Source organism: Hyaena hyaena, unplaced genomic scaffold (genome assembly GCF_003009895.1).
Source record: "Hyaena hyaena isolate Hyena2069 unplaced genomic scaffold, ASM300989v1 scaffold_237, whole genome shotgun sequence".
Lineage (NCBI taxonomy): Eukaryota > Metazoa > Chordata > Mammalia > Carnivora > Hyaenidae > Hyaena > Hyaena hyaena.
Genome location: NW_024080874.1, coordinates 297266 through 323604, shown reverse-complemented (window position 1 = coordinate 323604; position 26339 = coordinate 297266). Strand labels below are relative to the sequence as shown.

The following is a 26339-nucleotide window of genomic DNA, read 5'->3' as shown; positions in this document are numbered from 1 at the left end:
AAAATCTCCTGGGAGCATTTAAATGCAAATCTTGTCAAGAAAGCTACTTGAGTCTGAGAAGCCCTCAGCCACAACCCAAACCAGAACTTTCTTCCTTGATTACCATGTTTCTTAATAGGAATCTCAACCTCTTGCCCTCACCCCCCGTAAGCCCCCCAGGCCTTCAACAAAGTCTGATTCCCAGAACAGACTGTCTTTCCCTTCTTGCCCTTGTCTTTCTTCACTTTTGGCAAGCCTCAGTCACAGTTCTTGAGGAACCTGCTTACAAAGTGACACACGTAGCAGCCCCAGGAGGGGATGGAGGGAGTTTTCTATTTACTGTAATGAAAATGAGGCAGATGTTTGGGGGTGAGGGTGGAGGTGTGTGTGTGTGTGTGTGTGTGTGTGTGTATTTGTGTTTGTGTCTGGGCCTTCTTAGCCTTACTGGAATAAAATAGTATAGGAAATGCAGATGACTCAGCACTGATACAGTCAAGGTCCCCAGAGCTAGCATTTCTGTATTCTCTGCTGTTTATGAAAAATGTGCTTATGCCATCAATCTCCCAACTCCTTCACCCTGCATTTGCCACTAAGTCTTTTTTTTTTTTTTAAATAATAAACCTCAAGCTTATTCTCCTTCTTTTCTTAAATTGAGCTCATTAAGCAGCTGACACCAAAACGTGGACTAGCTTTTTTTAAGCACAAAAGATTAAACTGGAAGGAAATGAGCCTTTGTCCAAGGATCCTCCCTGTCTGCCCTCTTTGGGCCCTTCCCTGTATGATTTCCTTGCCTGGAACTTGGGCAAGCCAGCAGAACTTGATGGATGGAGAAAGGTATGATTAATGACTTGCTCACCCGATTTCTGATCACGGTATGATGTGGAAACAACCAGTGTGCACCTATTAGTGAAAAGCATCATTTCTGCTTCTTAATGTGCTGAGCATGGACCAAATACTTGGCACTACTCATAGCCTACAAAGAGGCAGGCCTCACCCCAGGGGGAAGAAGCTCCCTTTTGAAAATCTTGAGCATGGGAACTGAAATGGAAACCCAAGTCCCAATTTTGCCTGTCCCATGAATTCTTTCTCTCTCTCTCAACCTAATATGCTTCTATTGTGAGATCGGCCAGCTTAACTTTTTACCCACAACCAACGCCCCACCCTCTGAAAAAAAAATCCAATAACAGACTTGATGAGGTTGGGAGGATAATGGCTGGATGAGGGAAGATGGGGACAGAAAGATCCCCTTCATTTACCTAAGTTCCTCATTCACAGCTGTTGGCCCCAGTGCGGTCTGTGAATATTGGGAGTGAAGGATACACAGATGAATGGACGAGCACATGATACTGGGACCTCCCTTCTCAAAACGGTCCTAATAGATCCCTACCTGTATTTACTAGTTTCCTTTCTTCACTTTCCTTTCCCCTGACAGAGATGTACTGGGCTGCCCTTTTCTTCTTCCCTGACCAGTTAGGCTCGAGTCCCTTTCTTTGTTCCATAACCGGCCTGCTTTCAGTCTCAGGTCCCCACATCGCTCCCTTTTGGTCTAGAAGTCTCTCTGTTCTGATGGCTGTCCCGGCGCAATAATCCTGTTGGGTCTTCCCCCCACCCCCACCCCCGTAGATCCATGTCCTCTTTATTCACCCCACCATGAGGCCAGAATCCTCTGTTCATTCCTCCCCCGTTGTCATTTCTCAGCTCCTGGCTCCTCATCCTTGGCCTTGTTTACTTCATGGTGCTTGGCGTGCCCTCTCGTTTCAAGTTCAGTCTCTTCCGTTTCTGGAAAACCCTTTGTTTCTGGGATTCCGTGTGGCCTCAGTGTTCCCTTCGGCCTCTCGCTGCAGCCCCGTCCGGGTCCTGCCCCTGTCCTCGTGCTGACTGACTAGGTCTAGCCCCGGATCTATCTAGGTCTTTCGCTCTCCGCCTTCCCCTCAGTTTCTCTAGGCCCTTCTCCAGCAGCTGCACAGGCCCAGCTCGGTCTCCTCCAGCCAGGGGGCTCCCTCCTTTGTCCCAGCGGCGGGTGTAGGTCAGCGCCGAGCGGGGTGCCCGCCAGCCCTGTGGCGTCGGTTTGGGGTCTCGCGGCCGCGGCGGCCCGCCCGCCCCTTCATTCGGACGCGCGTGGGGGGCCTCCGGGCCCGCGCCCCCGGCCCCGCCGGCGGTCGTCCTCAGCCGCCCGCGACCCGGGAGGGCAGCCGGGGGGCCGGGCCGCGTCGGGCCGCCGAGGCGGCGGGAGAGGGGCGGGAACGGGCCGGGCCTGGCGCTCCTGACAGGAGGAGCCGCCGCCGCCGCCGCCGGGGCGGGCTGAGGGAGGAGCGGAGCGAGGGGTGGGGAGGCGGAAACGCGAGCCGGGACCGGCGGAGCGCGAGCGGCCGGGTGCGGGCGGGCTGAGGAGCGGGGTGCGACTGCCAGGCCGGGCGAGGCGGGCGAAGAGCAGAGAGCGGACCGCTGGGGCGCCGCCGCCGCCTCCCCTGAGCCGCACAAAGGCCGAGGACTGCCGAGGCTGGGGCCGCCGCCGCCGCCGCCGCCTCAGCGCGCGGGCCTGGAGCCGGCGCCTGCCGGGCCCCGGGGAGGGCGGCGCGGGCGGCCATGGCCGGCTACGTGCCGGGTCAGCAGCCGGCCAACCGCAGCCAGGAGAAGGAGTTCGTGCAGGCGTACGAGGATGTGCTGGAACGCTACAAAGGTGCGGCGGGCGGCGCGGGGGGACCCGAGGACTCTCCGGGCGGGGTGGGGGTGGGGGCCGGGGGCCGGGGCCCGGGCGGAGTCGCGCCCACCCCGGCGTCGGGGCCGGCCCCGGACCTGCTCTTTCTCTGGCCGGCTTATTTGCGGAGTTGAGATAAGCCTGCGGGAGACGGCGCTCTCCCCAGCACTGGTTACATTAGCCGCCCTATTATCTGGAGGGAGGCGAGCCGGGGCGCTGCCTCCGGAGCCCCGGCGCGGTGGGGAGTTGCAGGGGAGGAGGAGGAGGAGGAGGAGTCGGGCGCCCGGAGCCTCCTGGTCCGCTCCCCGTGCGGGGCTCCCCTCGCCGAGGCTCCGCCGGCCGCGAGCCCGCCCGGGGGCCCTCGCCCCCCTTTGTCTCCCTCAGTCTCCGCTCCGTCGCGTGGCGGCCGGGGTCGGTGAGTGTGCAGTTTTGGGGAGAGGCCTCCTCCCCGCCCGGCCCCAGGGGCTTCGAGCCGGTGGAGGCGGGGGTCTGCCGCGGCCCTTCTCCCCCTCCCCCCCTCCCCCAAAGGGCTTGCGGCGGCCTCGGATTGCAGCCCGGAGGCGCCCTGGCTGAGCAGTCCCGCACGCCAGTGCCTCCTGCAAGGCCTGGGTGTCCGCGAGAAAGTTTTGACAGGCGGAGGGTCTGGGGACTGCGGCTCCCCAACTTGTCCCCGGCCGCCCGGGGGTGCCCCTCGCGGGAGAAGCAGGGGTGCGCGGCCTCGGGGTCGGGGGGTCCCGCTCGGATCTTAACGTCCAGGGCCGGCCTTGTGCTTTGTGTGGCAGCTGTGCTTCCCCCCCACCCCCAGAAACTCCAGAGGCAGCACTTTCTCCTGCTTTATTCAGCGGGTCCCTTGTGACCGGGCCTCTAGTTTCTTCGGAAGGAGAGGAAACTTCAGCCCTTATGACTGAGTCCAGCGCACTTGTTTACGACACCTACCCAGTGAAGGGAAACTAATGCAGAAGCTGTAAAACGCTCCCTCTTTTTCTTCCCTTGTGGCATTAGAGTTTTGGAGAATGCAGCCGAAGAGAGAGAGAGAGAAATGAAATGCTCAAAGGGACCTGCTGAGGGGGTCTGCTTGTTCCCTTCTGCACCAGCTCCTGTAAGCTGTCCAGGTTTCCCTGCCTGCAGCAAGTTTTCTGTCAACCCCCCGTGGGCTTTTCTTTTTAAGAATGTGGTTCATTTCAGAGCACAAAGAGGTTAGATTGTGCTGCCGAACTTCATTGAAAAACTGCTGCAAAGTGAATGGTTCCATTAAGTTTCCTTTGCAGGCTTTTGAGCGACCCTGCATTCTTTTTAGAGGGAGGATACTCTGGGCCTGTCTTGGGCTGTGACAGCTTTAAAAACTGGCAGAAGTGTAACTCAGATAGGTGAAGAAATCTAAGCACCTCACTGGATCATGTTGCTGGTGGCCTCCAGCTGAAAGGAAGTTGGATTCCTAGCAAATGAAACTCGGGAAGAAGGGGGAAGTAGGGCTGGTTCCAGCAGGGGCCTCTTGTGGTGCTCTGTCCTTTTAGCTGGCTCGCTTAGTTTGGCTTTCCTCTGAAGGATTTTGATCAGGTGTATAGGAATTTGATCCTTTCCAGGCACAGATCTCTTTCTTGAGGGGAGGAATGGGTCGAAAATGGTTGGCCAAAAGAAATGAAAAGAGCTGTTTGAGTTGTTGTGCAGGCTGCTCTAGGATAGGTGCAGAATTTCTCTTCCCCCACTGCACCATTCTCACTGGGAAGTCTGGGTGGATTAGCATCCAGGCCTTTGTTACTTCGCTGTATGGAATTCTTGCATTTTCCAGATTTAGAAATCCCCTTACTGCCTTAATAGAAGAACTCTTTGCCTAAGCTGGAATCAATAGTGTGTGACCAGGGGTCACGTTTGGGAGAACAGAGACAGGAATTCGTTTTGGAGAGACTTGGGGAAATAGACACTGATGATGTTGGGGGTTCTAGACTCTCATTGGTTGGCCACCAGGTTAGTTGGATCTCTCTCTCTGCTGCTGTTAATTTGTAGTTACCTCATTTCTATAAATGAAACAGGAGTTTTGTATTCAGAAGGAGAGCTAAAGTTTTCAGCTGCATAAACTGTCCCTGGAAAGGGCAAAGGCTAGAAGGGAAGTGATGCATTTGTATTGTGAAGGGAATAGAGCAGTACGTATGGCAGCTGTATTAGGAATGGTTGTCAGGCATGGATTTTCCATAATTGTGCCTGGCAACCATTTCCCTGTGTGTTGGTAGTGAGCATGATTTTGGCAGGATTAGATGATTCAGCATGGACATAAACACTCTCTCTCATTTTCTAAGTATCCCAAAGGCTCTTTCAGAGCCTGACTGTCTAGCAAACAGGAGGTATTAGATAATAATTCTCAATCCCAACATTTCAGAATGGGTAGCAACCGGCAGAGCCAGGATTGTTCTTCATTCTTTCAATCCTTCAACAATTAATAAATATCTGTTACAAGTAACACAGTGTTAGGCACTGGAGGTGTCAGAATAATGAATGAGATCTGGTTCCTGCCCTTGGTTATTTACATCTAGCAAAGGAAAAGACATATGCAAACAAGTAATTATGATTCTGTAAGTACTAGAACAGAGATGTATATAAAGAACTGTGTAAGCAAGAGGAGGGATGAATGTTTCCGTTGGGTTCATTAGGAGATTTGACAAAGGAGGTGACACTTGAGTAGACCTTTAGGGATGAATGGGATTTTGTCTGATGGAGGAGGACGGGGAGGGGAGAAGACAGGTATAAATACCACATGTAAAGGCTTGAAGGTACAAAGAGAATGGAGGAGTTTGAGAAACGGAATGTGAGTAGTTGGTTATGACTCGAATTTTGGGAGCAGATGGTACTGTAAAGGATCAAGAGTTCAACTTATAAAGATTCTTTTATGGCTTTATTTCATGGGCAGTGGGGAAGTCAGTCACTGAAAGTTTAAAAAAAGTAGCAATGAGTATGCCAATTTTATTAATTCATAGTAGGACATACCAATCCAGTATTTGGAATACTTATATTGCAGTCTAAGGCACCCTTTTTCCTTATACCATAGTGCTTATGAAGCTAATCAGATGATTGCTTGGTACACATGGAAACAAAGAAAAGAGACATGCATTGTTTTGAGGAATGTTTCATCCAGATGATTTGGGCCAGTCACAAAGTTTTCCTCTCAAGAGATTGAGGTTGTTGTGAACACCAAAGGAAACTAAGGATAGTCAGGTAGGAGAAACAGGATTGGATTCTTTTCCTGGGGTAGGGACCAACTCTATGGAAGTAGCCAGCCACATATGGGCATAGCTTTAGGTTTTAGAGAAGAGGTTTAGAAAGAAATACAGTCAGGTTCCTGGTGGCTGGTTAAGCAGGAGGGTAATATAGAAGTTGGTTTGCACAGAATTAGACTTTTGTGTTTTCACAAAGCCCTAAAGAGTCTTTACATGCCATACTTGGCAAAGAATAAAAGAGAACATTCACGTTTCAACTTTGGTAACATGGACTATCTGGTTCTTAAAAACTTAAGAGTTCTAACTAGGTGCCACGGGTTAGAAGAAGCTAGTTAGGACTGATTTTTGTTTACTTGTATCACGAAAAATAACTTACAGAACTTACTGTACAGAGAGGAGTGAAGGGTCTGCATATTATTTAACATTCAAAACTAGCAAGGCAGCATAGTATAGTAGAAAGAGATGAGGCTTGGAATTTCTTTAGCCTTGTGCTACAGTCCAGTCCTGTGTGACCTTGGAAAAGTTGCTTAACCTGTAATCTTTGGGTTTCTCACTGTGAAAATGATGATGATAATACTAACTCCTTGGGGTTCACAAGAATATAAATGAATTGTTGGCACGTATTAGGCCATTCGTGTTTAGAAAAACTTCCACGTTTTTCTTTTTTACAACCTAGTTTCATATTTGTTATCTTATTTGATCTTCATAATATTTTGTAAGAAAGGTATACACGTGGATAAATTTAGGCATAGAGACTTAAATTACTGTCCAAGAGCTAGGATCCCAGACTTCTAGATGAAGGTTTCACATTGTGTCACAGAAGGAAGTTTAAAATCAGAGCAGTGACTTGGGTTAAGTGAGATAATTGTGAAAATACTTTACTTATTTAAAGTTTATTTATTTATTTTGAGAGAGAGAGTGCGTATGTGCGAATGTGCAGGGGAGGGACAGAGGAGAGAAAATCTCAAGCAGGCTCCATACCGCTAGCATGAAGCCAGACGCAGGGCTCGAACCGATGAACCATGAGATCATGACCTGAGCTGAGACCAAGAGTTGAACTGAGGCATCCAGACGCCCTCGTGAAAATACTTTATTAATATTGTTGTTAGTTTTTAGCCTCTGAGGGGTAGCCCTTAAGTGGCATACATTTCCAGATCTCTGAACTGTGGAGAATTTCTTTTCCTTTTATTATGGGAGAGGTTTCATGGTATGTAAATTACTTTGACGTCAAGAAAAAAATTTTTTTAAGTAATTTCTATGCCCAGTGTGGGGCTCAAACTCAGGACCCTAAGATCAAGAGTAGTGTGTTCCATGGACTGAGTCAGCCAGGCATTCCCACTTTGAAATTTTTTTACAAAAACTGTGTAATGCAAAGTGGTAAAGTTTTGTTAACACATTGGTTGGAGAACGTAGGCTGAGGCTTTGGTATTGTTTAACTAAATGACTCTCTGAAGCAACCTCTTGGTTGAATGTAAACTCAGGTTTTAAGTTCTTTTTTAGTAGCCCTTGAATTGGAATGGATAGCTTCTAGACAGAACAATAGAATAATTGCTACTTCTGGACATGGACACTATTAATTCAGAAAGTGAGTCAAGTCCGTCTGCTGGGAAATCACAAACTTTGGCCACATTCATGCTGTTGAAATCATAAAATGTGTGCATGTGCTAACAGTGCTTATGGGAGCTACTGCTTTCGTCTTGGGCTTGCTTGGCAAGTGACATAATACACACCAGGGAAATGCATCTGCTGCGGCCTTATTATCCTGGTATTTTTCAGCGCCAATATCAAGTTTTAGAGATGATGGTAGAAAGAAAGCTGTTCAGAGTGTACATTCCAAGATCAAAGGTCACAAGTAAATAATTATGGGTTGCAAAACGAATGTGTAGCATTTTTCTCAGTGGTCTTGAAAACACCCAGGCTCTCCTTTTACTAAATAAGGTTGGCCCTTTCAGCCTCTGGTAGTTATAAGTTGAGCCATGTGGTGTGGTGATGAGGTTGTATGGTGTGTTAAAGCTTCTTCTTTTGCTCTTCATGGTTTTGATTGGAGTTTAAGCCTCTGTTTTGCTTCTACTCCAGGGTGTTTGCTCATTTCTGGCCTGGAGGACCCCTTTCAGGCCTCTTAGCTTGGTGTGTAACATCTAAGAATGTTTATTTCAACGTTTATTTGGTTACTTCTAATAAAATATTATTTTTCCTTCCAGAACTTCTCAGTTCCTGGAATAAATTATAATGAATCTCTGATTCTTTGTCTCCAGCTTTCAGGGCTTTCCATAATTTGACTTATTCTGCATACCTAATTGTATCAACTGTCGTCCAACACAGCTCTCTGCTCCTTGTGGGCAGGTCTCAGTATTCGTTGCCCTTAGATCCTTGTATCTGTTCCCGTGCCTTTATGTTCTCTTTCCTGGAAGGCCCACTGCCTTTCTCTCTGATTATTCAAATCTTACTTTTTTTTTTTTTTAATTAAAGCTAAACGTGGGACCTATGTGTTCCATGCAGCTTTTCCCCCTCACTCTCTTAGAAGTTAATCTTGCCTTCCTTGATCTTACAATGTCTACTTCACAGTCTCTTACCTTTATTCTGTTTTGTATTATTTTTGCATTGCCTCTTGTTAGAATCATTTCCCACTGATATTTTATGCTCTTAACTGCATAGAGACTTTTTATACTTCTTTTGTAAGTGGTTGATTGGCAGGAAGTTTCTCTCAAGAGAGAAGGGCAATCATATGAATATGTTCAAGTCATATTTTAAATTAATTTTCTCAAATTCTAAAAGTAATATATGTTTAGTGTAGAAAATTGTAAAAAAAAAATACAGGAAAGTATAAAGAATTTTAGATAATCCACCTTCCTTATTTGTGTGTGTGTGTGTGTGTGTGTGTGTGTGTGTGTGTGTAGGGGGAAAGTGGAGAGGCAGGCTGACCAACAGATAGATGTGCACTGGCCAGAGAGAATGTAGTGCTCAAGGATAGGCCATCTGGGATCTGATACCCTCGCTTGCCGTGGTCCCTAAATTTGTGTGGCACTGTAAGTCTATTCTCATGGGGCACAAGCATTTATTTTTCTTTCTCTGTTTGAAATTTGCTTTCTTCTGCATAACCATTTGTCAGTCATCAAGGATGTGCCAGTGATTAGGGATGATTTGGGTTGTTGCCTAGGACAAGTTAATTAATTGGTCAGTCAGTATCTTTCTTTTGGGCAAGGATCTTGCCAGCTATACTACTGGATTCCCTTCTACCATAGTGAATTTCTATTGTGAATTTTGTTTAGAAAGGTAAGCACAGTTCCTTTGTGTTGATTAAAAGAATGAGCTTTCTTGAATTGTCTTTTGGAGCTCTGATGGTTTCAACCTGCAGGAGCATTTTGTTTTGTTTTGTTTTATTTATTTATTTATTTATTTTTTATTTTTTTTTATACAAATAGTTTATTGTCAAATTAGTTTCCACATAACACTCAGTGCTCATCCCCATAAGTGTCCTCCTCTATGCCCATCCCCCCCTCCCCCCCACATCCATCAGTCCTCAGTTTTTGTCAGCATTCAAGAGTCTCTCATGGTTTGCCTCTCTCCCTTTCCCCCAACATTTCCACCCTTCTTATCCCCCTTGTTCCTCCGTCAAGTTCCTCCTAATCCTGCAGGAGCATTTTGGATTGAAACATAAAGGAAGGGAATTTTTTTTTTGGCTCTACTTTTTAGTTCATCAACAATAGTAAATAAGCTCACATTGTACACTGCATTCTACTAGTACCTATAAGCAGATTCTGTGTTGGGGAAAGTGGTAGTGAGATGAGGGGCCATTGAGAAACCTTAAAAGCATGATATGAAAGTGCCTGGGTGACTCAGTCGGTTGAGCATCCAACTCAATTTCAGCTCAGGTCATGATCCCAGGGTCATGAGATTGAGCTTTGTGTGGGGCTCTGCGCTGAGAGTGGAGCCTGCTTAGGATTCTCTGTTCTTCTCCCTCTGCCCCTCTCCCCCACTTGTGAACATGTGAGTGTTCTCTCTCAAATAAAAATAAATAAATAAATAAATAAATAAATAAATAAATAAATAAAAAGAATGATACAGAGATTAGGGGTAGGGGGAGAGAAGGTCCTGAATGTTGATACGAGGAACCATTATGAAATGGACAGGATTAACATAGCAGCTGTGTAAATGATGGATGAGAGTGGAGCTTTATTCTCTAGGAGGCCACTATTGTAACTGTGTCATGAAGTTAGATTAAGGGATGTAAAAGAGGAGAGGTATGTATTTGAGAGACATTTTGGGCATATATAGGGATTTAAGTTTAGATCCTAACATTGATAACTCTTTTTCTAGAAGATTTTTGCCTTGAGAAAAAAAATTAACTACCCCTTATGCTAGGGCTATTCCAAAATAAAGTCTTCTTTTATCCTGTATAAAAATCTTTTGAAGATTTTACTCCATTCTAAACTTGTGCATTTGAACCTATGACTCAGGGTTGTGTTCTTGAGTCTTCTCACTTAAATTCACAATGCTGAGTGCCTCAGAATGCCACTTCTATCCATTCTCTGGACAACCTTCATTGTATGCTTCCAGGAATACTTGCCAAGAATTGCATAAGAAATCCTCTTAAATCCCTTCTAAAATCTTCAGTTCTATCTTGAACTGCTAGTCTCCTACGGTATCAGGGGGCTTGTTTGGAGGATCCATTCATTCATTTAATTAGTAATCATTTATAGAATATCTACTCTGAACCAGGCAGTAGGCAAAGTGTTGAAGAAACAAAGATACTGTCTTTGCATCTCTGTAGTCTTAAAGTCAAAAGGGCGAAGACCTATTGGCAAACTGACAGTTACAGTCCATTTCAGGGAGTGCTATCAGAGGTAGATGCTGCTGCTAGGGAAGTGGAGGGGAGTAGCCACTCGGGCCAGGGTGGGAGAGGGCCAGCCAGGGAAGGCATCCAAGAGCAAATGCCTGAGCTGTCACCTAAAAGATTCAGGACTTGGGGCCAAAAGTCCAGCTAAAGGACATTCTGGGCAGCATGAACAAAAGTGAGTGGATGAGAGAGCTTGAGGAGAGGAAATATGGGGTATTAGTAAGGTCGGGGTTTAGGATGTGAGGGAAGGAGAAATGGGAGGGGTTGGGGAAGGTGGGCAGGCTTAAAGTGGTGAGGGGCTTTGTCATACTATAAACAGATTGGGCTTTATCCTGTGGGCTTTTGGGAGCCATTGAAGGATTTGGGGCAAGGAAGACTATGATTGGATTTACATTTTAGAAGTATTTCCCCTCTGGCAGCAGTGTGAAGGAGGATTACAGAGGGGCAGGGCTAGTGACAGACCAGTTAGGAGGCTGTCACAGTGATTTCGGCAGTAAGTGAATAGAATTTAAGGTTGTGGAAGTAGTAATATACCCAAGTGGACAAATCAAGAAATGGGGTTAAGGGGTAAAATCCATGGGTTTTGATGACTAACCCCATGTATGAGGGGGAGAGGGAAGCACTTAGGATGACTTGTAGGTTTCTGGCTTAGGTTCTGTATGGGTGGGTGGTATCATTAACTAAAAAAGGGAGTGTAAGAGGAAGAAGGTTATTTGTGGTGACTTGCCCACAGTGCTGGTGCAGGAGAAGATATGGAGTTAGTTTCTGTGTGTTGAGGTCGAGGTTTCTTTGGGATGCTGGGCTGAGGTGTCCAGCAGGTAGGGGGTGTGGCGCTCAGGAGAGCTATAGATGAATCAGCCATCAGCTTCTGGAATCCCAGGTATGGACCAGGAGATTGCTGGGAGAGTGTGTAGTGTGAGAAGAGGTTTGAGGCAAAAACTCTGGGGAACTGCAAGGGGGGAGGGATGGTTTGGGAGCAGAAGAGTAGGATCCTCTAAAGGAAACTGGCCTCCCAAAACAGAGTGCCCAGAGATGCAGGAGGAAGAGAATTCCAGAAAGAGACTGTGTTGCACAGTGTCAGATTATGAAGAGGTCAAGCAAGATAAGGACTTTTGGCTCTAGAATAGAAAGGTCACCTTTACTGGAGCATTTGTAGTGGGGTTGTGGGAAGTGCAATCCTGAAAGCAATCCGTGGGTTGGGAAGCAAATGAAGAGTGCAGAAATGGAGTCCCATGAGTCTTGAAACCTGGACATTGGAGAAACAGGAGGAAGGCATTCTAAAGAGGGGGATGTCGGGTGGAGGGAGTTTTGTTTGTTTATTGTGACACAGGAGAGATGTAAACATGTTTAAGTGCTGTTTGGAAAAAATTAGTAGAGAGGAGAGTTTAGTAAAGTTCAAAGAAGTGAGAATAATCCATGGGAGGGTGGGTTCAAGAGTAAAATGAGGAACGTATCTGCTGAAAAAGATTATAGAGGGAGGAAGCCAAGAATATAGGTCATTGGCTACAGGTGTAGGAACTTGAGGAATTTTCCCCGATGGCTCTTATTCTCTCTTTGAAATAAGGGATGGAGTGATCTGCTGAGAGGAGGGGCTGTGTGTGTGTGTGCACGCGTACCTGTGTGTGTGTGTGTGTGTACACACTTGCATGTGCATGTTTCTTCCCTCTAGCAGCAGACGGTCTCAGTAACCTGAGTGTGGATACTGAGAAGGCAGACAGGAGGATTGGTCCGGGATCAGTTTTCCAGCATGGGTTTGATGGAAGAACAAGTGGTCCTTGTAGAATAAGGGGTCCTTCCAAAAAATGTAACATCTGCTTGATTGTTCATTGTTTGTATTGATGTCTAGCTGGCTTGTGTTTTGTTCCCCCAGCAAAATGGTAAGCTTTTTCAGGGCAGGAATCAAATATGTAACTTTTGCATTCCTTTCTATCATTTAGTAAATTATAGGCCAGAAATTGATTCATACACACACACACACGTTGACTTAATCTGACTTTAGTGGTCTGGGGCATTTTGCCTCTTAATACAGAGGCTTTTCTTACCTGTGGTCTTTAATCTTCATCTTACTATCTGCTATGGAGAGTGTGGGATTCATTGGTGAGAGAGGGAACTGAACTCCATGCTTAGCTGTGGCATAAATCTCACAGGTTAGCTTCACTTATTCTCCCAGGGTAGTTGAGCTTCGAAACATTTGTGCTTTCCATGAAGGCTGCAGGATTAGTATTCCCTAGTCTATTTGGACCAGGCTTGTGAAGACCAGGGTTCTTTGTAAGGCTAGACAGAGTGGCTATTGTCTTCACAATATGCAGCCTCCTCCTTGTTTATTTTGGCAGGCGGGCAGCGAACGTGATGCATTTGTTCTCATGACTCAGAGTCCTCCCTGCCTTACCTTAACAGGTTCCGTGTAATCACTACCTTTCAGATGGTGATAGTGTCCTTCAGCATTTATCTGACCTTTATATCTAAAAAGAGTATTGGTTACCCTTTTCTTTGTCCTCAACTTGGTTGATTTTTTCACCTTTAGTCTAGGGCAGAAGATATTTCCTAATGTATTAGGTCCAGCTCAGAATTGTCTGAGGTCTTATCCCCTTTGGCATAATGTGCATCCTTGGGTTGTTAACTGGCATGCTCCCCACAGTGTGCCTTGTTTTCTGCTTCTTGTTTGGACTTTATTTTGGATGAATATGGCATGAGTCACTCCAGGGAGTGGAAGGTGTGTCTCCACTAATTTGGAGAATCTTTGATCTTGTTTCAGTCTTTGGTTTGGCTTATCAGGTACAATTTCTCTCTATGTCTTACTAGAGTTGTGTGTATCTGCTTGTGTCCCTTGCCTCTGGTTTCACATAGTGCTGTGAATGGTCCACTCCATGAGATGCATGCCACTTTGCATGTATGGATTCTTTCTACTATCCTTGTCATTGCTGGCAGCATAAATGCCTCTAAGAGCCTCTTTGAATGTAGTAGAGTATCTAACACTGAATAAATAGAGTTCATAAACCCTCTGCCCTGTAGGAGTTTACAGTACAGTAAACATTATAAATGACAAAAGACAATAAGGAATGTGTAAGCAGTTGGATAAATAATGGAAGTTCATTCCTCATTTAGCTACCATTTTCACAGTAGAACATATCCCAGAAAGAGACCTAATCCTAAGGGAAAGGAGACCAACAGAGACAAAATCATCTTCTGTTCCAACTTGGATGGCAGGCGAGCTGCCCTCCATGGCTCCTTGATGCCAGGCAGTTTCTCGATAATGTCCTGTCCTGTCATGCAGGACCTGATTGCTGTGTTACCTTTCTTTGCAGCTGGGATGGGATCCTGACAGGCCTCTCTCTCCGGTGACCTGTAGCTGAAGTGGTAGGCAGGGAGACTATCCAGGAGACTGTGTCTCTGGCGCAGTTATCTCTCTAACATTAGGAAGTGCATCCCAGACCTGCTGCAAACACTCTAGCGGTCACAAACACCACAAATGAGCCATGAGCCCTGGGGTCAGGGTGGGTTCGAAAGAAGCTGGTTTGGCCTGGTCTGGGATACCACAAAGGGATAGTATGTAGGACCCATCCCAGTCTCCGTTGGTTTCCCAAATGGAAAACAGGGACCAGAGTAGTTTAGTTGGGGTGCTTTGAGGTCCTCACATCTTTCAGAGGATTTGTTCATTGTTTTTATTATTGTTATTGTTAACAAGTATAAAGACAGTATTCATGTAACACTGCCTTTTTAAGGAAGAATGGGGAACTGTCAGGGGCTGGAATTTCCCTCTACCCTCACTGAGAGAGAGGGAACATTAGATTCTCATCTCTTAGTACTCTTCTCTCTGATCATCCTGTGGGTGGCTCCTGGGAAGGGGTGAGGCAGCTGAGGCCCTGGCAGGAATATGTTGTTGAGAAGGCAGTATCTAACAGAGCTATAGCACAGGTGGTATGTTAGCAGGAGAAGATGGATGTGGGGGCAGGATTCAGGGGGTTGGTAAAGGCAGAAAATATTTGCTGTCATCATTAGTTGCTTCCCTTCGCCTTCGCCTACATATGTTGTCTCAGAGCAGAGCCAGAACCCGTGTTCTTTTGCTCTTCCTCTTTCTCCTTTTCTTGATTATATCTCATTTTCTGACTTATAAAGATGTGTAATACCCTTAATAAATAGACTTGTGGTGATATGGAAAGTTAAGTAAAAAGTTCCAGAGATTGGAAAGCTAAGTGGTGATTTAATTACAGTCTTTAAGTATAACAAGTGTTTTTCTTACAATGCATCATAAACCAAAATTGCCTGGTAGCACTTCTTATTGTCTTCTTTGTTACTTAACTTTTTGTGTGTGTTGTTGGAACTTCCTAAGCTCACTGTGATCCTGTTGAAGGTGTAGGTTATATTGAATGTAATGCATATGATGCACTTCATGAATTGAACCACTTTGCAAATGATAGTGGTTGTTATGTTTTCTTTGTATTTCTGGCAACTTCACGCACCCTTTATGATGGGTTTTTACATGTGGTTGTCCCACAGACAACTCACACTTGCTTTTTTCAATATGGGTGCCATCATCTCCATTCCTTCTTCCAGACCTGCTTCTCCTCCTGTGTCCCCATGTCCATGAATGCCTTCCCCATCCACCCAGTGTCAAAGCTAGAAAACTGAGCTTCATGTATTTCTCTCCCTCGTGCTACCTAGGCAGCCAGTCTTCTAGCAAGTTCTGTTGATTCCATCTCTTCCATCTCTCTCCGTCTGTCATCTCCTCCAGCCTCATTGCTAATACATGAGCCCAGGGCCTTATTACTGTTGTGATTCCTTTTAACAGCTTAACCCGTTTGTCCCATTGGTCTTTCTTTCACACTGCTACCAGGATAAAAATCTTCAGAAATACAAAACTAATCCTGTCTGGTGGTGTAAGAGAAAATAGGTGGCGGGGGAGGGGTGCTGTATTAAGGGGGAAGAGAATATAGGTGTGGGGTCTGTATTAAGGGGGCTGATAAAGACAAAATATTTGTTGCTATCATGAGCTGCTTCCCTTTGCCTTTGCCTATATATGTTGTCTAAGAGCAGACTTGGAACCCCTCCATTTATTTGCCTTCTTCCCCTTTTCTTGGGTACATCTCATATTCTAGTTCATAAAGATAATATGCTGCTTGTGACCCCTCAGTGTTCCCATTGCCTAGGCTTTAAAGACCAAGCGTGCAACAAAAAGTTTAATCCCTGCCTGCTTCTTGCATTTTTCACCTTGTCAAGAAGAAGTTATGTCCAGTTGCCTATAGCATTGCCAGGCTGGAGAAGGTCTCTATGTGCCAGTGTTGTTCCCCCTGCCTGGAATTCCTCTTTCACCTGTTAACCTCACCTGCCAGCAAATTCCAGTTTACCCTTAAACGCAATTCAGACATTGCTACTTTCGGGAAACCTTTCTGTACCTTTCTTCCCACATGGTGAATCTCTTTCCTCCCTGCTATAGTCTTCTGATATGCATATCACAGTGGACTGTGGTTTGGTTGGTTTTCTGATTATCTCCTCTACACACTTGAAGCTCTATTCCCGAGCCTTAGCACGGTACCTAACACATATGGGTGCTGGAGAAGTATTTGGTGAGTGAACATTGTTCACACAGATTTGTTACAAATGTTGTTCACTGCATGAAATCAGTCTATATAATAAATAAGAGAATATGGTATTAGATACTAGTAGAAAATATTCCAGTGATTCCTGTTATTGGGGTAATAGCGTGATTGTTAGAATGGCATGCCATTTTTGCTCTTGAAGAATTTCAAGAAACAGAGCACTCTCGTGGATGGTTTAATTCTTCATTTGCTAAAGATAGGAAACTGAACCAGATGCTCTTTGGAGGATCCATTTAGATCCCTGACTCTGGAATCTGAATATATGGCTAGCTTTCATCTAGGATTCAGTGTGAGATGTTTCTGTGCTAAGTGTTTTGTGTATACTAAATATATAATCTATCCTTTTCAAGAGCCAAAGGCCAGTGTGTTACAGCAGATGGAGAATTCCACTGTGCAGAGTATAATACAATTTTCTTATATGATCTTCTAAGTTCTATCTCATGAAAGTTTAGAACTATATATGCCCTTAACCTCCCTTTCCCTTTTGGAATGTTATAATTCTACCTCACCTTACTCCCTGAACTCCATATTCTACTTTGTTTACTGTCTGAGTCTTCCTCTCTATTAGAATGCAGCGTCATTGAGAGCAGAAATTTTTTTGTTTGTTTGTTTATTAACTCTGGTATTCCTAGCACCCAGAAGAGCGTCTGGCATGTAGTAGATACTCAATAAATATTTGTTGAGTGAATGAACTAGACACGATCGGTTCAGTTCACTCTTCTTATTCCTCATAAGGGAATGAAATGAGGCATAGAAAGGGGCAATAACTGGCTCAAGGTCAAATAACTAGTTCATGTGAAAGCCAGATCTCCTCACTGGGTGAATGGTATTTTTCATGCTTAATTGTAGTTCCATTTGATACTGATGTGCAGTATGGACATAACTATAACTGTGAGGAGAGTTTGGGAGAGCAAACTAATATGGACTGAGCCTTTATTAAATGCCAGGTACCTTATCTCATTAATCATCACAAATCCTATGTTATTTGTGTCATCCTGTGGCAGTCCAGTGATATGGGTAGATTTTACAGATGAGGAATCTGAGGCTAAGGAACCTTAAATAACTTCCCTGAGGATCACACAGCTTGTAAGTGGCTGAACTGGGTTTTGAACTCAGGCCTGATGAACCCCACTTGGCAATAGGCCTTTTTAACCTTAAGGTGCTGTATAATATTTTGAATTTGTGGTCTGAATTGCTTTAAGATTTTCAAGTCAGATTACTTTTGAAATGCTCTGATTTGAATGGCTCAAGTAGGGGTTATGGTTATAGGGAGGAGTCTGTAGGGCTCTTGAATCAAAAGAACCCAATCCCATGCTGTGTGTAGTGCTGTATACCCCCGCTCAGGAATATGACATATAATTCAAGTTCAGACTTCCTTTTTAGCCCAGGTCTCCAGGACCACTATAGAAAGATGATTATGTCACACTCTTGTCCAGTGCAGCCACTTCTGAGTGTGTTTGGTAGTGCTCTTATGCACCCAGTGCACAAAGACAATGTCTAAAATGTAGGACAGCTGGAGCAAGAGAGGGGTGAACCCAGTTGAAACTAGCTGTTTCTGTGGTAAGTAGGCAGACCGTAATTACCTGTGTTGCTCAGAGGCTTGAGGTGAGAGTGGGGCTGGGGCGAGGTCACACCCATTCTTTGGAGAAATGATGGGAGTAAATAACTCTTAGTTTCCAATATATTCCAGAATTATTTGCTCACCATTCAGAGTCATGGTGGTGATGTGGACTTTTTGAGTTGGCACCTTGTCACCCCAATCATCCAAGCGTAAGGTTAACATTTTTTTTTTCCATTAGAGAGCTCCCCTTGGAAACCAGCCATTCATTTTTGTCTCCCTGTTTGCTTCCTCTCAGGTAGCTTTGTGTAGCTCCCTCCCCGAGCTGAGAGGGGAGAGGAAATGGTAGCAAAGGTGGTAGAGAAACAAAGGATTAGGAGATTCCTCTGTCCTTTGGGAGTTTGTTCCTTTCAGGAGCTGATTGCTGAGATGGGGGTGGAGACCTGGGAGGAAGAAAGGTGGTAAAGGGAAACAGAATAGTGTGGCACTCCATGGTCCTGGGAGGACCTGCAGTAGCTGCAGCACCTGGGGGCTTGTTGGAAATGCACAACGTTAGGCTCCACCCCAGATGGCTGAGTCAGTTTTCATTTTTGCAAGATTCTCAGATGATTCTGTACACATGAAAGTTTGAGAAGCGTAAAGTTGAGTACGTGGTTCAGTGCAAGGGACTTTGGAGTCAGACAGACCTGGGATTGGAACCTGGTTTGACCATTTACTAGCTGTGTGACCTTGCATAAATTATTTAACCTCTCTGTGCCTTGGTTTCTCATCTGCAGAATAGGGGAACTCTCTAACTAGTAGGGCTATTGGGGAGAGCAAATGAAATACTAGTGCATTTTTCAGTGGATGGTGGCTTAGATTTAATGAAATTTAGTAATGTCTGTAACACACCAGATACTGAGCCTGGCACAAAGTAAATAATACATGTTATTACTAATAATTAAGTTAGTCAGATTTAAAGGAATAAAGAGCCTGTCTTTCCTTCTTTCTTTTCTCTCAGTGAGTACATTTGTCTGGAACTTTATAAAAGTGTAGTCAGCTTGTGAATATAATCTTTGGTGTTTTGCTTAGCATAATTTAATAATAGCAATTGCAATAGCAGTAGCTAACAAATATAGCACTTAATGTGCCAGGCACTATTTTAAATACTTTATTTATAAATTCATTCAGTCCTTAGGGCAACCATGTGAGAGATGTATTATTATCTCTATTTTCAGATGAGGAACCAGAACAGAGAGGATTGACTTGCCCAAGATCACACAGCCAGTAAATCACAGAGCTGAGATTTGAACTGAGGTGGTCTGATTCTAGCATCCATGCTCTCTGTTTTCATGTACTGTTATCGTCCTCAAATTTAGGTGGTGTAATGGAAATCTGAAGACGGGCTGGGTACCCGACTCTGCCACTAGCTTATTTGTGACTTTGGTGAAGTCACTTTACTTCTCTGGGCCACTTTTTGTACTGTCAAAATGGGAGAGTTAGACCGGATTTATAAGGTCTCTTCATTGATTCATTCAACACATAAGTGATTAAAATAGAAAGTTTGGTAGAAAACCGTATCTAGGGAATTGGTTCAAAAGTACTTGTTAAAGCAGATTGGTGTAGTTAAGAACAAGGGGTTTGAATCTAGGCTCTGCCATTTCCTGGCTTTATGGTGTTGGGCAACTTAACCTTTCAAACATTGATTTCTTTGTTAGTAATGGGGCGAATAGTTCATACCTTACAGGGATGTTGTGAAGTTTGAATAAGAATATATGGATCAGCACCTAGCATATGTGAGGCACACAGTGGATAATCATTATACATGAGTGCTCTTTCTTTCTGTTCATCCAGGGATGGTTACGGAAGCACATATATCAGATTCAAACAGAGGTGGAATCTATCTTGGTCCTAATGTGTTTTTTCCATAATGGTATTCTCACTGTTAGGAGATGAGAAGTAGTAGAGAAAGAGGTGTACATATAGCAAGGTCCTGTCCTTTTAAAATAACCTACCTTTTGCTTTTAAATTAAAATTCCGTTAAAAATATATAGTTTATAATAGGATTTTTAAATTAAAATTCTGTTAAAAATATATAGTTTATAATAGGATAATTTTTAAAAAATGACATAAATTTCCTGGGGCTGCCATAACAAAGTACCACAAACTGGGGGACTTAAACAATAGAAATGTATTCTCTTATAGTTCTGGAGGCCAGAAGCATGAAATCAAGGTGTCAGCAGGGTTCATTCATTCTGGTGGGTGGAGGGTGGTAAGGGAGAGTCTGTTCCAGGCTTCTCTCCTAGCCTCTGGTAGCCTCAGAAGCTCTTTAGCTTTTAGCTGGTGTTCCCTCTCTCTGCTTTCACATCATTTCTGTGTCTCTATATCCAAATTTTCCCTTTTACCAGTCTGATATTGGGTTAGAGTCTATCATAATGACCTCACCTTAGCTTGATCATTTTTAAAGGCCTTGTTCCCAGATAAAGTCACATTCACAGGTACTAGGGGTTAGGCCTTCAACGTCTTTTTGGGGACACAATTCAACCTATGAAAACAGAAGTTCAGCTGCTTTCTTACCTGAAGAGAGGAGCATACATGAAATTAGCTTTTGCTGGTCCCTTAGGACTTATTACCAGGAGTTTCTCAGTACAGACAACAAGAAGAATTCAGGTTTAATCCTGGTCTTGCTAATTCTGCTCTTTGGTTTTGGCTACATTTAGGAAAGAGCTGAGATGGACCTGATTTGTCCATCTATGGACCTCTTCCATAGATGATGTTTTGCTTTTATGGGCTGAATGGATATTACTAGTATTAATAGTAATAATAATAAAGTCCCATTAGTTGAGTTTTTACTGTGTGCCAGGGACTATGTGAAACACTTTGTGTACATTATACCATTTAATTTGCAAAATGGCCCCATGAAGTTGATATTATTATCATTTCTTTTACAGAGGGGAAAAGTGGGGCTCAGCTGGTGAAATAACTTGCCCAAGGTCACACCTAGGAAACAATAGAGCAGGCATTTAAATCTAGCTCTGTGAGACTACAGAGCTGCAGCTCTTAACCATGATCTTAAACTTTGCCTTCACTTCCTTGAATAGAACTGTCTGGCCCCAGTCTCCTTTTCTCTAAAAACTCCTGGTTCTGGAAGCATGCCGACTGAAGGGGTCAGGGAAGTGACCTTTACTTGCATTCTTGTGAGGTCTTATTGTTTGTGAGTGGGAAAGGGAATGTGACTTCAGCTGACACTTTTTACCTAGTGGTTTAAGACTTGTTAAGGGGCCCTGGTCAGGTGTGGGACATTATGAGTTCCTTTAAAATAAAAACACTGTTCTAGAACCAGAGGAAAAAACATAGTTCAACTATGTTTGTCTAACTCTATTTATTATTACTACAGAATTACACATACTCATTGAAATAAATTTAAATAGTACCAAAAAAAGGTAAAAGTTCTGTTTTGTAGTCTTTCTTGTTCTCTACTTTGTCTCACTGGTCAGGATAACCAGTGTTCAAGGTTTAGTCTGTATTCTTCCAGCTTTTCCCTTGCTAGGGTTATTTTGGAACTGCCCCCTTCCCTCCTTTACTCCTTTGTATTGGTCACATCTCTTCATGTCTCATAACCTTACCTTGTATTTATTTTTGTTGCCATATATCCGGCTTACTTTTGGGTGTCCATTGGTACTTAGAATTTATGCCTTTGCCAGAGCCACCCTTTTTCCTGAAGAGTCTTTCCCCATCTCTCTCAGTGAAATCCTACTTATTTGTGGAGCTCAGCTCAAGTCCTGCTTTTCCCATTAATCCTTTGTAAACCATACTAACCTGTGATCACTCATTTTGCTTCTGAACTCCTAGAGTTAACTTAGAAATTTAGACTGCTCATTTGCCTGTTGACTATGTAATGTATCATTGCACTGGTATTTTATTATTTGCATTTTAACTTCCCACATATTTGCCCAATTAGATGTGCTCCTGGGGCTCACAGAGTATGATTTATTCTTCTCTTTATTCCTTATTTTGCCTAGCACAGTGTTCTACATTTAGCAAGCATTCACTAAATGTTGATGTGATTAGATTTTCTTAATACTTAACATCCTTTTAAAGATCGGGTGCTCAGACAGAGCTGGACAGCTGAGGAACACTTAACTGATGACATCATCTTGCCTGCCCTTCAGGATGGGGTGTGTGCAACTGAGAGGAGTATTGGCAGATGAAATACCTGTGCAACAGGTTCTGTTTCCTCCTCTAGTGAATGGGATTAAGGCTCCACATTGGGGAAAAGAGATAGTAAGTGTAGGAGGAGGGCTGACAAGGGAATGGAAGGGAGGATGCTACATTGTTAGATATAGGGATATGGCTTTATTAAAAATATAAATAAAAGGATGGTGTAATGCAGAGAGAAGCTTCTTGGAACCAGTAGGCTGATTAGACAAACAAGCTTCTCTGGTGCAAACCAGTTATTAATTGCCATTTATTTTCTTTGCAATAAAACTGTACCACCCAGCGACTTTCTCATTAGGGTGAGTCTGGAGAAAGGGCTTAGGTTAGGATTATGAAATCCAAGAGAGATGTAGGCTAGTCAGTGGGTTAAGGGATGGGAATATTCCTTTCTCTTGTTTGTCTTATCAGCCCTATACCTTAGCGGTTGCCAAGATCCCTGTGCATTTGCTAGTAGGGGCTGCTACCGGAGTGGTATAAAACCTCTTAGTTCCACGCCTTGAGGCCAAGGTGTGCAGTGGACCACCCTGCATTAGCTGTCCAGACCTTAAATGAAATCTGCCTTTCTATCCTCCACTCCTCTGCCTTCCCCAAATAGTAGAAAGGTGGAGAAAAGGAGATGGAATGTGATTATATCAATTCTTCTGTGGCTTAGAGGGCAGAATGTTTTGATTGCTTAATTTAGAGGTCTTGGAGTCTTCTAATATGAAGATGTATTCTTTTGATGATGGAAGGGCATCACTCCATTCTTCATTCTTTTGCTCTGAGTTATATGGACCCATAGAAAGATTTGTACTGGGGAGTTGGTACTTGTCCCTGAACGAGAAAAGACCACTCTTTGACTTGATTTTTTCCCCCCTGTCATAGGATATCTCATATCCTAAGATGAGAATTAATGGTGTTTTGAACAGAGTCTAAATATAGCCAAGACCCTAATACATTTATAATGATTGACTTTGGGTTTTAGAAACACTCTTTTTAGGGGCACTTGGATGGCTTAGTCGGTTAAGTGTCTAACTCTTGATTCTGGCTCAGATAAAGATCTCAACATTTGAGGGGCAATTGGGTGGCTCAGTTGGTTAAGCGTCCATCTTTGGCTCAGGTCATGATCTTGCTTGTTCATGAGTTCGAGCCTCACATCAGGCTCTGTGCTGACGGCTCAGAGCCTGGAGCCTGCTTTGGATTCTGTGTCTTTCTGTCTCTCCTCCTCCCCTGCTCATGCTCTGCCTCTCTTTGTCTCAAAAATAAATAAACATTAAAAAAAAATATCTCAGCAATTGTGAGTATGAAAACTGCTTGGGATTCTCTCTCTTCCTCTTGCTCTGCCCCTCCCTTCCTCTCACACGATCTCTCTCTCTCAAAATAAATAAATAAATAAACTTAAAAAAAAAAGAAAACATAAAAAACCCCACCCTTTTTCAAGTACATTGTTTTAGGTTAGGTGCCTCCTTGCTTTCTGTGGGATTATTTAGCTGCAGACTAGTCTGGAGGGAATAACCGTGCCAAATGACTTCTTGAAGATCATTAAATATTGTGAAGTTACTGAGACTGTCTTGGTGGGGGGAATTTTGGTCCGTTGGAATAAGGTGGCTTATGATATCTACTTCTTTCTTTCCTTTCAGATAAATCCTCCTACGTGTCCCTTTCTCTGGCTCTGGGAGGGATGATGGGTGCTGGGGGGAGATTTAGTACATTCATCATAGTGTTCAAGTCCTTTGCTGGGTATGGTCCTGCAGAGCTTCCTCCAAGAGCTGACTCAAGAGCTCTCTTCCACTGTGGCGGTGTTCTTGTTTTCACATGTTGTATGAATTTACAGCCTTGGCATTTTGGGCAGCATCATTTGGAGGTGTTAGCTTGAGAATGAAGAAAGTAGAAATATTTTCAGAAGTTTCTTGAAAGAAAGGTTCCTTTCACTGGCACACTAAGTCTCCGTAGATTCTGTTGCTCAAGGGCTAAAGAATTGTAAGCCTATACTCTTCCTTTTTGTTGTCACCAGTTCCTCTGAATAACAGTTACTTGTTTGTCTTTCTGTCCTCCATGAAACTGAGCATCTTGAGGGCTGGGATGTGGTCTTATTCATCTTTGTGGCCCTGATGTTTAACAGTGCCCAACTCAAAGTGCTTATAAATGTATGTGTTGAGTTGAGTGAATAGTGGAGGGAAGCTTTAAAGGCATTGACTACAGAGAGATGCATGCCTAGCATATTGAGTTCTCAGACATTAATATAGAGTGGAGATGCATAAAGAAAACAATTTTTGTGGATAGGACACAGAGAATTTTTATTGCCTAAGAATTTCTTGAGGAATACTTGTTTTGCAGTTTTCCTTTATGTGGGATATCATTTAGAAGTTATGAGTGTTAGTAACATCTGACTAGCTAATGACCTTGGGCAAGGCTTCTTCTAGTCCCTGTGACTTTTATAGTCACTGCGACCTTTATAGTAGGGACTAACGATACTTACCTGCCTGTGCCTCCCAAATGGAAGAATTCAGCAAAGGGAGGGGCTTAGGATTAGATTGGTGGTGGGGAAAGAAAGCTTTGAGCCCCTGCTAGCCAGGCACTGTAGAAATATAAAGCTATTATTATGATAATTGCTGTTGCCAAACAAGAAAGCCTCAGCCTCTTGTCTGGTGTGTAACCCACACCCAGCCAACAACTTCAGACTGGGTGGCTGCAGACTTGAATATTGGAGTCACCTGTGGCTGTTACCAATTGCCCCTTTTGGATTTTCTGAGTCCTGTGCAAACATTGCTTTTTGGCTCTTTTCCTTCTGTCCAACAGCAAAGAATAGGAAGTTTGTGGAGATGTGCTTTTTGGTTGGCATTTGAGCATGGGATGCCTTTAGTTCTCCCTTTTAACTAGTAAATATCCTAACTAGTAAAGAGCTATAACAAGATGAGCCATGTTTGGACATTCTTACCTAGGGAGTGACTGAAGCCTGAGGGGAGCTAGGCTTTGCACAATGCCCTGCCTTGTGAAGGGAGCAGTTGCTTCCCTGAGAGAGAAGCTTGGATCCTGATCAGCTGATTTCCTGTCTCTACCGGGATGTGATTCCTCTCCCTTCCTTCTGGAAGAAGTGGATATTTTCTCATTTCCTGTTTGATAGCATATTTTTTGAGTGCCAGGAGACACTTGCTGACTATAAATCATTGGGGGGTGGGGTGGGAGGGAGGCTGCTTTTGTTTTCAGCAGAGTGACTTTTGTTTGAGGAATTCAAAGCGTAAACATGAACCCAAGCATCGTCTCTCCCTGGTAAAGACACAGGATCTAAAGGGTTTGTTTTGAATCCCTTGGATCAGAAGAGCTTGGTCCCTCATGGGGACCTAGCTGTGGATTCCACTCTCACCACATCCTCTGCTCAGTCCTTTTGCTGCCTGAATCTGCTGGGGAGGCACTGTTGTCCCTGATGGAAGTGACCCCACCCTTGGAATGGAACCTGGCAGGATGCCCCTTTGAGCCCTTATGGACACAGGCTGGACAGGAATCTGGCTCTCCAGATTTCCTGTCATCCGTCCTTTAAGAGCAGACCCGGTAGCTTCCTCTCAGCTGGGTGGGAGCTGGTGCTTCTGGAGCAGCACCACCTGTGGACCCGCACAGCAGCCTCTGTTCCCAACCAGGAGCTGCTTGCCCAACCCTGACTGGCCTGTTCCCCACCCATCTGAAGTGAGAGCAGAGGACTAGAAGAGAGGACTGGGCAGGAAGGCGCCATGATCCCCTTTGCTTGTTGCAGAGCTCTGCTTAGTGTTTGGGGAGCTGGAGTTTAATTTTGCAACATACTAATTCTTAGATTTTTCTTTTTGGACCTTGGAGATGTCCTTAAAAATGCTTACAAAATAGGACATTGCTTGGTAGGGTATGAGACATGTCATTTTTAGGTTCTGTGGTAACCCAGCTTTTTCTAGTTTGCCAGAGTTTTACATGGCTGGGTAATTGGTACATTTAAAGTTCTTGGAGATCATCAGAGAAAGAACAGCTTTATAAATAGAATCATTGAACATGTGCCTAACTTTCAGCCGTAAATTCTTCCTTTTGTTGCTGACTGTGTGCCCTTTTTCCTTGCTCAAGGAATTTTCTGGTTTGGGGCTGTTTTACAGTATCAGATAAATTTCCCCTGTAGGGTAGAAAGCAGAATCTTGAAGTAGAAAGGATATAGGAATCGGAATTGTGGTTCTGCTACTTACTAGCTCTGTGACCTTGGACAATCACTTAACCTCTCTGAGCGGTGCATGCTTTTTCTATTTCCTCATTAGCAAATGTTGGTGATAGT

General features: G+C 44.2%; 1 protein-coding gene across 3 annotated transcripts in view; it reads left to right on the top strand.

Moving 5' to 3' along the window:
• The first annotated feature begins 2364 nt into the window (after positions 1-2364).
• MACF1 (microtubule actin crosslinking factor 1) overlaps positions 2365-26339 on the top strand; it is a 317520-nt gene continuing 293545 nt past the window's right edge. For 2 of the 3 annotated variants that reach the window (XM_039244489.1, XM_039244488.1), the window contains exon 1: positions 2370-2659. In XM_039244489.1, the coding sequence (XP_039100420.1) occupies positions 2566-2659 (94 nt within the window). In that variant the 5' untranslated portion in view covers positions 2370-2565. Of the gene's footprint in view, positions 2660-26339 lie in introns of all 3 variants that reach the window. The other variant, XM_039244487.1, reaches the window with a different exon arrangement.